Here is a 12,167-nt window from a genome sequence, read left to right as displayed (position 1 = left end):
TGGGAAGAATTTAATTTTACAAATAGAGATTCATGAATACTAAATTTACTAAAATCTCAAACAACTTTTGCAGATGTTCATGGATAATGAGCTGCTTTTTTATTTTTACAAAATAGGGCAGGACCGGACAGCACCTGCCTCACAAATGAGGTAGATCACATCCATAAGACAACAAGGTAAAGACATTACAAAGTCCAATATGTGTACCAGTCGACTAGAAAATTCCTGTCAAAAGGGCTTTAACTGTAGGGGTATTTTAGGATGACTAAATAGAGAGAAATAAGAAGGAAGTCAAGCCAAGTCAACCTTTATTTATAGAGCACATTTAAAAACAGCAGAAGTCCCAAAGTGCTTTACAGATCAAACAAACAAAATGACAGAGTGATGTATAAACAGATTGATTTAAAGTTAAATATAAAACATAATAAAATAAATAAAAACATTTAAATGCAACATCATTTATTTATCCATTTCAAACTACTCAATGATCTATTCAAAAGCTACAGAATAAAAACATGTTTTTAAGAAGATTTAAAAATGGCTAATGATGAAGCTGACCTCACATGGAAAGGGAGACTATTCCATAGATTAGGACTTATCACAGAAAAGGCACGGGACACCCTTAGATCTATAGCGGCAACGAGGAACCCTCAATAGAAGTTGATCAGAAGACCTGAGCACTCTGGTGGGTGTGTAAGGGTGTAGAAGGTCACTGATATATTGGGGTGCGAGACCAGATAGTGCCTTGTAGACAAAAATTTGAATTTTAAAACTGACCCTGAATTTCACAGGAAGCCAGTGTAGAGATGCTAAAACCGGGGAAATTTAATCTCTCTGTCTTGATCCTGTTAAAAGCCCAGCTGCCGCGTTTTGAACTAGCTGTAGGCGGGATAACGCAGTTTGGGGCAGACCAATGTACGAGTTACAATAGTCTAACCTTGATGTAATAAGTGAGTGGGTCACAATTTCCAAGTCTTTATGGGAAAGAAAATGTTTATTTTAGCAATAGATCTCAGGTGGAAAAAGCAACCCTTGACAACAGCACTGATCTGCTTATTGAAAAATATAGAGGAGTCTAAAATCACTCCAAGTCTCCTCACATGATCTTGTACATTTGAAGACAGAGGACCTAACTGGGCAACCAGGCCAGGTAAGGAGGACATGGAGGAACTTAAAATCAGAACTTTGGTTCTGCTTTCATTTAATTGTAAGAAATTGTTTGCCATTCAATGTTTAATATCTCTGAAGCAATTTAGGGTATTCTCAGATGAACAATTCTTGTCTACACTCACTAGGAAATAAAACTGGGAATCGTCAGCATAACAGTGATATGAAATGCTGTGCTTCTGAGAGCTCAGAGGAAGCATATACAGGGAAAATAATAAGGGTCCTAAAATCGACCCTTAAGGGACACCACACTGTAATTGAGCCGACGTAAAGAAAAATTACCTAAATTTACAGAGAACGTCTTTTAGATAGGAAGAAAACTACTGGAGGGCCATACCCTGGATGCCAACCATACATTCTAAACAATTGAGAAGAATATTATGGTCGATAGTTTATTAGATCTCAGTGCCACGTTCGACACTAAGACGACAGGTGAACCTAAGTCCATGGAGAGAAAAAATATAATTGGTGACCTTCAACAATGCAGATTCAGTGCTGTGCAAGGGTCTGAAACCACACTGAAATATATCTAAAATGTTAAATGTATTTAGATAGGAGTAGAACTCTCTCTAAAATCTTGGAAATAAAAGGCAGTTTGGAGATTGTTCTGTAATTGTTGTGTATTGCCAGATCAAAAAGTTTTTTTTTTAACAAAGGATGTAGAATTGCATGTTTAAAACTACTTGGAACAACTCCACTTGCTAATGAGCTGTTAATTATAGCTGTCACACTGGAACTGATAGTCATGAAAACTTCTTTAACAAGGCGCGGAGAGAGAATATCCAGCTTGTAACTGGAACACTTCATCATAGAGACTACATCTGCTAACTGTGCTGATGTAACTGGTTCAAAGTGAGTCAGGGAGCTGGACAGGGAAGGAATTAGTGGTTGATCAAATTGTGAAGGTACAATCGCACCTTTAATCTGCCCAATTTTTTGAGTAAAGAAGTTTACAAATGTTTCACAGGTCTCTTGGGTGGCGTCCAGAAAATCATTTCTAGTTGGGTTTAGAGGTGGGCGATTTGACGATTTTATATCGTGATCGATCTTGAAGACGTCAAGATCAGCTGACACGATGGGGGTCCCGACTCAAGATGTTTGAAAGAGTCCTTGAACAGGAAGCTGCCATTTCACAGGTTTTGAAAGCTGACAAGAAAGCAAGACACTTTGCGCAAACATGGCAGGATATTGATGTTTTGGAGTCGGTGAAGAAGGCCCTCAGCCCACTCAAAGATTTCACAGATGCACTGTCAGGTGAGGACTACGTGAGTGTTTCTTACTTAAAGCCTGTGTTGCATCTTCTGAAAATGTATATCTTGAGTGTGGATGCTGAGGACACTAACTTAACAAAGAGGATAAAAGGAAACCATCACCCAGTACCTCAGTGAAAAGTACAGTGACCCGACAACAGATGACCTCCTGGACATGGCATCTCTTCTTGACCCAAGATTTAAGCTGCACTACGTGAATGAAGAAAGAAAAAAAAAAAAAAAAGAGCACATGAAATCTCTAGCTATTACTGAGCTGGAAGTCCTTCTGTCGGCAACATCTCAACCAATAGTGTCTGTTGCATCACAAAGCACAGAATCTGAGGGGCCAGCCACAAAAAAAAAAAAAAAAAGACCCAAACTCTAGGTAGCCTTCTCGAAGTACCCAGTACCTCAGCAGCCACGGGCCCAACTTTGGCACCTGCTTTGAAAGAGTTAATTGAGGCAGAACTAGCATCATACCTCTCAATACCTGAAGCTGACAGCGAGTTGGATCCTTTGGAATGGTGGAAAACGCACCAGACAAACTTTCCACGGGTTGCACACCTGGCAAAAAAAGTATCTTCGTATCCCAGCAACCAGTGCACCATCAGAAAGACTATTTAGCACAGGTGGCAACATTGTCACGTGCCAAAGAGCTACTCTGAAACTCCATAAAGTGGATCAATTGATTTTCCTTGCAAAAAATCTGTAATTCTGTCCAACCAGAATATCACAAAGAGGGGTCAACCTAATCTTCCATGTTTAGGAAATGTAACAAAATTGCTGCAAAAATTTTAGTTGTGATAGCATAGTGAAGTTGTTTGTACCTTTTGAATTTATATTCAGAATGAAAGGTATTGATATCTGACATTTGATTCTACACCCTTTTCTACCTCATCATTCCTGTTAAGTCTTTGTTAAACTCTTCCAGTTTTATTATATTTCTGTTAATTTCAATAGCAGTGCAGTGGTGTTAAAATGTAACTGTGAAACAGTCTGAATATTTTTTTACATACATTTTTTACATTTGAGTTCTGAGTACTTGAAAAATCTGTTATTTTATGTCATATTATCTATTGGCTGCTGATTGCCACTTGAAGTAACAGAATGTTTATTTTTCAGAATTTGAAACGTGCACATCTTTGTGTTGTTTATATTTTATTACTGCAATTTCCGAGTACTTTAAGATCTTGTGTTATTTAATATTTATCTATTGACTGCTGATTACAACTTTAATATTTAAAATAAAGTTAAACTCAGGCCATTTAATGACCATTTTGACAACTGATTCTTTAATTCAATGTTGTGTTTTAAATTGTACAAATAGATAAATCCATAGGCTTGTTCCAGTCTGGATATTCTCTATAGTACATCTCAAAATTGGGAAGATCGTGATTCAGACCGTGGATCGTGATTATGTGTTATAAGATCGTGATATGATTCTTTGGGAAAATCGCCCACCCCTAGTTGGGTTTAAAACAGAATGGATTGTTTTGAACAATAGTTTTGGTCGATTTGCATTATCAGAGATTAATGTAAAGAAAAACATAGCTTTTGCTTCCTTTACAGCTCCCTGATAGTTAGTTAAACATTCCTTTAAAATATCATAAGAGACCTGAAGCATGTCTCTTTTCCAATTGTGCTCAGCTTTTCTGCAGTCTTGTCTGAGAGCACGGGTGACGTCATTTAGTCAAGGCTGTGAAACACCCATAATTCTCCTTGGCTTGAGCGGAGCACGATTATCAAGTGTAAAAGTACAAGATTTATTAAAAGCTTCAACCAATGATTCAGTGTCAAGTGCAGCCAGGACATCATCTGTGAAATACATTAGATAAAATTCTGAAAAAAGATTGGCAGTAGACGAGTGAATGGACCGGGAGTGACGTAAGAGCTGAGAAAAAGTAGGGAGAGGACAAGTAGAGACAGACTCAAACATTATTGAATAATGGTCAGTAATGCCAATATCTAAGACCTCTAAGTTGGATACAGAAAGACCATAAGATAACACAAGAGCTAATGTATGACACATATTGTTAGTAGGACCAGTGACATGTTGTACAAAATTTAAAGACTTAGTGAGGGAGATAAATTCATTTTCCAGAGGTTTTGATGGACAGCATACATTCATTTTAAAATATCCAAGAATCAGGAGTCTGTCACCAGAGAGAAATTCAGAAAATTGTTGGATGAATTCCTTATTAAATCTGGGAGGCCTGTATACAAGTGCACAGAAAGCAGGACCCAAGATGTCAGTCTTTAATAATTGGACCTCAAAACTGGAATACATGTCCATAGGTAGTGTTCTGCATTTAAAAGAGCTTCTATAAACAGTGGCAACACCACCTCCTTGCCCTGAATTCCGTGGGGAATTTAAAAAGTCACAGCCTGGTGGTGTTAGATCCCCCAGGGCCATTTGTTCGCCGGGATTCAGCCAGGTCTCAGTGATGAATAAAAGATCCAATGATCGTGATATAAAAAAGTAATTCAGAATAAAGGATTTGTTTGATACTGATCACGCATTAATGAGGGCCATCTTAATAGTGGCGACATCTGTGTTTTGCGGTGAAATAAAAGATTCACGTTTCAGCAAGCTGAGATTATCAAAACTGACATCCTGCTTCACATCACTTTCACCAGTCGGAGGGCGACGGCACAAAGACCATATGGCCGGTATGTGGTGGTTGTCAGAGAAATCAGTCGGTAATCTGCAGGGATGTCGGCGTGACTCTCGATGGACATACCAGGGGCGACGCGCAATTCCAAGAGCAGCGCAATAGTTATAAACTCCATCTGACAGGAGGGCTGAGGAATTCAAATGCCGTAAATCCAGAGATGAGTAGAACAAAAACATATTGGAAGAAAGATGATTGCATGAACTTGCAAACAAGCAGGGAGCTCTCTGCTGAAACTGGCGAGGCCCAATAGCAAAACTCCAACAGCCCAAGATGGGCAACAGAAAGCAGAACATCCTCAATGAATCCACCAACACAACTCGAATTCAAAGTCCACGTGCTCCAGCCCCATTGGACGTCGACAATGGACAGGGAATCAAACAGCCTATTTAAGACTACACGTAGCAGTCCTGGCAAAGACCATCAGTGAGTGCAGCGGTGTTCATTTCCTTTGAGGCAATCCAGTCTGAAAGTGAGGTGTAGGGTAGATTTCAAACAAACTAAAAAGTCAATAGTCCATAAGATTGTCCATAAAAAATAAGCATAAAACTCAATTTCATGAGGTCGCTCATACAAAAGGCCACTAAAACAAAAGCATATAAAATAAAGGTATATTATGATAAATAGAGGCATGCTGCAGACCAGCTTATGTCCACATCATGAAAGATCCATGTTATAGTCTTAAAGTCTTGTTAACTTGTGTTTGCTCAATTCTCTTTCCCTCAACTGCTTTTTTTAAATCTCCAAACAAACAGTCCTCCTAACAGTACACCACCGGTGAAGGTCAGCATGGCTCTAAAAAAGGAAGAATAAGTGCTCCATGAAGAACTAGAAAATCGCTCTATGGTGAAACGGGCCAATCCAGGGATACTGGTTATCTGTATTTGGGTGTAAATCAAAAGGCAATGTTATAGAAATCTGGCCTAGTCATGTACAATCTTCTAGTAAAGCTCTCCCTTACAAGATAAAAAACAACAGTCAAGAAGCTTGCAAAGAAGAATATGACATTTTATCATTTATATCTCACTAAATCTTTGTAAGTTTCTTCATATTACAGTATTTGAGACAATATGCATGGAGTGTCTTCATTGTTTCTTACCCATCCTCCCATTTGGCGAATCCATTTCAACAGATGCCTCCTAAAGAAATCCAGACTTAAGTTCAGAATTTCTAAAACAATACTGGGTAAGCGTGCAAGGACCATCTATTAAGGAGAAAAAAGGGTTAAGAGATTTCAGATTAATTCCACAGATACTGTACATGAAACAGTACATCTGTAAACAAAAGAAAAGTAAGCAGAAATATGCTCCAAACAATATAATCCAATACCTTTGCAGCCAGTTTCCCAACCGAGTAAAACAGCACTATAATTCTTCCCCAGTTGATCTGGTCATCTCTGAAAACTTTTTCCACAAGATTCCAGAAACTGCTTTTATCAGCCACTTTAACTAAACCATCAATCATGCTATGAGATAAGAAGAAGAGAGAGAGAAAACAGGTGTAATATAGACAACAAAACTGATTTTCAGTGAAGAAAGACAAAGATCCACATCTGACTGACTCATTGAATCCTGTGTCCTGATCAAGCCTGTCACCAATCACTCTGATGGTCTCTGCCAACTGTTCAACAAGTTTCTGGTCCTGGCGGTTGCTTATTGGCTGAGCTTCGGGAAGGGACAGAGGGGCTGCATTTCCCTCTACTGCCATGTTCATCACCTCCTGTTTTACCACCCTGAAATAAAGACAGATTAATTTAGCTAAACAATGCACTGTGTTGACTCCTTTAGTGCAAAAGAGTCAAATGTTGAGGTATTATCATAGATCACCTTCAGTAAATTTCATGACATTATAAAAGTTTAATTTAACATAAGTGACATCACTTTTAGTTTCCTCACAGGGCATCATGATGGAATGTAATGGCATATAACTCATATTCAGACTAAAGGGATTGTTATGTTAAAGTGGTATATTTTCAAAAGTTGCCCTAGAGAAGTTTTTAGAGTTCATCGGTTTAGCCAGTGGCGTGCAGCCAGCCCCTTCAAACCCTTCAGAGAAGGGGTGACATAAACTGAGATGGGAACGTTATTTAAATTATGAAATGTTCTACCGCCTCCCCTTTATTTAACAATGTCTGTGACTTAAATAAATAGATGCATTAAAAATATATAAATATACAACTTAAAAAACAACTTAAATGTAATGTAGACCATAAATATCTTCGCATTGTTCCTGTTTGACGGAGTGTAAGTAGTTCGTGGCAGCCAATCAAAACTGCTCACTATCGTGCTGTTGTTCTTCTTACTGTGTGTCCCTTCACATGAGATTCTGAAGGGTCTTTAATTCATTTGTATTAGCAGAATGATAGAAAATCTGACCAATGATATATATCATTTTCTCCTTGGGGGTTGGGCGTCAGCTATCTGCCCCTTCACAGCTCTGATGAGAAGGTGTTATGCATTGAACAAAGGTAAACTTTTCTGATTTTCCTTCCTGCATGCGCATTTGCATCTCTGCCTGAGGCTACGATGAACAGCGGGACATGTTTCAGCTACAGACAGAGCAAGCAGTCTTGAAATCAGAAGGATTTTACAGGGATAAATCCAAATAAAAAGTTTAGAAAGTTTACTTTGACGTGTCCAGTGTAGACATCCTCATGTCACTGTGGCACATCGGGGACTGTGAGGTAACATTACAGGCCCTCACACACAAATACACCCCATATTACAGGGTGCATTTGTGTGTGTGTGTGTGTGTGCGGGGTGGGGTGTAGGATTGAAGGATTACTGCACCGCTCGCCACCGAGTTTAGCATATAGATATAAGACCCTTGAAATATACGACCCTTGAAGTATTCAAGTGTGCCTAATCAGGGTTTCTGCAGCTTTTATGAAGCTAACTTCAAGACTTTTTAAAGACCTTTTTAAGTCAAACTAAAGAAAATTTAAAGGTGCACTCAGTAACTTTTTGTTTGTGTCATCTTGGACACAGTCCTAGTGGTGTGGAAGCAGCATCATTCAAAATCAATAGTTTTCAGTTACAGACGCCATTGTAGGAATTCACTATTCACAATCAGCCATGATTCATGTAATCCAAGAGTGAAAGTGTCAAATAACAAGACAGTTACTGAGATTAAGCTGGTTGTGTGATTCTAAAATGAGGGCGCCCCTGCCCCATATGTAGAATAAAACAGCTTTTATATGGTTACCTTATCTCATGTGAGTGGTAATTATTTTATATATATGTTTTAAAATTACAATTCATTTCTTTAGGAGTAAAACTTTTTTCATGGGGAAAAAATTACTGAGTGCACCTTTAAGTAATAATTTCAAGGGAGCACAATATCTCATTGCATCATTCTCTAAATGTAGCATAGAGCAATTATGATTTTATTTTATTTTGTTATAAGAACCTCCCTTTGATCCTGCAATCTAAATCCCTTGTCCTGTAGTGGCCAGCGTTTTACTCCGAGTGGTCCATTTGTATCATCAGGAGGAGTATAATTAAATGCAAAAAGAATTTTGTTTCTAGGACAGATGGTTCAAAAGATACACGCAAATGAAACGTGAACTTTTGACTGATGGTGGTGCTATAGAGTGTGTCCTAGAGGCCACAAATTTGTTATGGGGGCTATTCATGTCTAGAAATTACTCTTCACTTTAAAACAACTCAAACGCAACAAAAACCAATCCGTCATGCAACATTTAATACCATGACCTTATGAATTTAAGGCCTTTTTAGGGCCTTAATTTGCAAAAGGGCAATTTAAGACTTTTTGAGACTTTTTTCAGACCTGCAGAAACCCTGCTAATGGTCTTGTGGATTAGTTTACTGCTAAATGAATGTATTCTTTTATGAGCATCAAATACTTTTATGCAAGCCAAATATAAAAACGGTCTCAAAAGCTTAAACAAAAAAGGGACTTTTTCGATAAATATTTGAATTTCTCCAGTAAGGCTAGATTCAGCTTTGCAATGGCATTTGCTCTGTTTATTTTACACTTTATTCTGCCATGGATATCTTAAATTTGATAACAACAAACAGAACACACTCTCACAGCGAAAGAGTAAGGATTCTTACGACTATTCTAAATTTGGCTAATTCATATGATATTGTACAACTGCACTTGTATGAATTCGTACGACCTTCACTACAGCCAATGACGTTGATGGACATCATTTTCATCTAATACGCGACAATTACTTGCTTCTGTCCCACACAACAGCTTCCTATCATGTTTACACACTCCACTGATCAGTTAAGTTTAGATAAGGGGTTTGGGTAAGGGTATAATATTAATAAGCATGACTTTAACACTTTGCGCGCGGAACTCGCCCTTACTTCCACATTACATATCCGAGCATTTGCACATGATGAAAGAGTACGAATTCATACAAATGAAATCGTACGAAATCATATGAAATAGCCAACTCGTAAAATATGTATGAATTTTTGTGAGATCAGGTTGAACAGAAAGTCAAGCGATTCTTCATTTTTTAACAATGCAATTCATGACGACACAAGGTCATTTATCGACTGCCTTTATTAACCTCTCTGTGGTTATTATTAGTAATGACTGTCATGTAACAAAAAGACTGTTGGACCCTCAAAGGCATCTCTAAGTCTCAAATTAACTCTCCAAAAAATTGTGGACACTGATTTCTTCTGGGTAATTTTCTTTGTACATTGCAAGCTTTTAAATATCTCATTTTAACCTGTGATACAAAAATCTGATGGATATATTTCGCATTGTTATAGTTGCATACAGTATGTACATGTGTACACACACACACACACACACACACACACACACACACACACACACACACACACACACACCCATCAGTTTATATGAACACAGTTTATATGTGTTTTGCATTTATATGTTTGCATATATCAGATTTGTTTATGTGCCACTTTCATTATACTGTAGCATTATTGAAGCTCATATAAGCTTAAAAACACACACACACACACACACACACACACACACACACACACACACACACACACACACACACACAAAAACAAACAAACAAAAAACAAAAAAAACAAAAAACTAAATGTTGTGTAGGCTACCTATCAGATTAGAAGCTTAAAAGTGAAACTCACCCGATTAAGAGTACTTCTCCAATTTGATCATCTGTTGATCAAAAAGAAACGTCAGTAACCGAACATCAAACCTCGTATGAAGATCTTTAACAAAGATCACTTACCCTGCGATGCTTCACAAGCCATATTAAACGCAAATAATACTTTGTTTTCGATGTCACAGAGGCGGAATAAAGTTTCTCATAGGAAGTTGCCAGAGTACGGAAGCCCTGAACCGTAAGGTGATTTAAAAAAAAAAAAAAAAAAAAAACGTGTCTCAGTTCCTTTCTGAGCCTGTCTTTTTCTCTCTCTTCAAAAAAAAAAAAAAAAAATAAAAATGTCTCTTCAAAAGTTGAATAATACATTTATTATTTATTTAAGGGTTTGCAAACCTTAATCAAGACAAAATCAGGTTACATATGTTTGATATGGCATTTGTTGTCGTGTAACCACTGGAGTTTGAAATTGTCAGTCTTTCTAAACCATCTATGCAGTTTACTCAGTGTTACATGTTGGAAGCGAAGGAATGTATTGAGGAAAACGGGAAACATGGGGAAATTATTATTATGTCTGTTCTTTTGAAGTGTTAGGGGTACATCTGGTAATGTTAAGGCCGCGGGTGTCGTGACCATTTATATGTCTATGGTCGTTACATCGTGTACAAAAGAAGTCCGATTTCATTGGAAAAAAAAATTTTGAAGAGAGAAAAAAAAAATTTGAAGAGAGAAAAAAATTTGGAAGAGAGAAAACATTTTTTTGAAGAGAGAAAAAACAATTTTAGGAAGAGAGAAAAACATTTAAGACAGGCTCAGTAAGGAACCGAGACACAATTTTATTTATATTCACTTGCAGTTCAGGGCTTCCGTACTAAAGTCTTCCTGAAATGTGTCTTGTTTTCATTGGTTTATTGTTAACTCATTATCAGTCTTGTCATGTCACTGGTTCATGTTTTAGTATCTAGATATCTTGTTATTAGTTCAGTCTTGTCAATGATTGTTTATGTCATGTGGTTACCCATGTCCTTGTATTTAAACCCTCATGTTTGCCCTGGTCCTTTGTAGGGATGGGCGATACCACTTACTTTCTTTTTGAACTGATGCCAAGTACTTTTAGGCCAATATCGCTGATACCGATATTAAATTACATTTTTACGAATTCTTTGGATAAAATTACTAATTTTATTATTACTTACATTTTTTAATATATTTATAGGCCTAAACAGAAAATTATTAGGCTGCTTTTTTTACCTTTTCTAAATGAGTTAGTATAAGCCACATAAAACCTCAATTAACCATAGATATTAATATATGGTTACTATTAATAAAACGCCAAAAGTTACCATGGATCCTACAGTAATGCTATAGTAAAAACATGGTTACTACAGTCATGGTTAATACAATATTACAGTAAATCCATAAGTTCTCATAAGGGTATCATTTATTAATGAGGGTTACAGATCATTATCAATGTTTTAACAACTCTGAATTTAAATAAACCTGTAAAAATTGTCAAAAAAAAAAAAAAAAGCCCATTGTAATACGTCACGTCTTGGTGTTTTTTTTCTGCCATTACTGTTTTTATGAAACCATGGTTTTACTACAGTAAACTATGTGTGGTAGCTATGGTTTAACTAAATACTATGGTTAAACTATAGTTACTGTAGTGAAACCATGGTTGATTTTTGTAGGGGTAAACAATTTCTGTTTAGGCTCACAAATGTAAAAAATATTAATGACTTGAAATATGACTACAAATAATATTTTAAATTATCCATTTTATCCCAAGAAATCGCAAAACAAATAAGTTTAATAGAAGTATCGGTATCGATACCGACGATATTGGACTTAAATTATTGATCTAAAAGAAAATAAGTGGTATCCCCATCTCTACTAAAAGTAGCTCAATCACGTGACGATGTCATGTATTACGTCAAATTTACATATGTAAATGATTGTCGTAAAGAGCTAGGACAATTCTTTAAAGGTGTAGAA

General features: G+C 36.9%; 1 protein-coding gene across 1 annotated transcript; it reads right to left on the bottom strand.

Moving 5' to 3' along the window:
* Window positions 1-291: 291 nt before the first annotated feature.
* On the bottom strand, window positions 292-10,421 carry baxb (BCL2 associated X, apoptosis regulator b). The gene is made up of 6 exons (XM_051713583.1): window positions 10,302-10,421; window positions 10,198-10,228; window positions 6,651-6,821; window positions 6,419-6,554; window positions 6,189-6,293; window positions 292-5,967 (listed from the first exon to the last, which is right to left on the bottom strand). The coding sequence occupies exons 1-6, from the start codon at window positions 10,321-10,323 to the stop codon at window positions 5,812-5,814; spliced, it is 621 nt and encodes a 206-aa protein (XP_051569543.1). The 5' UTR covers window positions 10,324-10,421; the 3' UTR covers window positions 292-5,811.
* Between the last annotated feature and the right edge of the window lie 1,746 nt (window positions 10,422-12,167).

Source organism: Myxocyprinus asiaticus, chromosome 13 (genome assembly GCF_019703515.2).
Source record: "Myxocyprinus asiaticus isolate MX2 ecotype Aquarium Trade chromosome 13, UBuf_Myxa_2, whole genome shotgun sequence".
Taxonomy (NCBI): domain Eukaryota; kingdom Metazoa; phylum Chordata; class Actinopteri; order Cypriniformes; family Catostomidae; genus Myxocyprinus; species Myxocyprinus asiaticus.
This window is presented reverse-complemented; position numbering and strand designations above follow the sequence as displayed.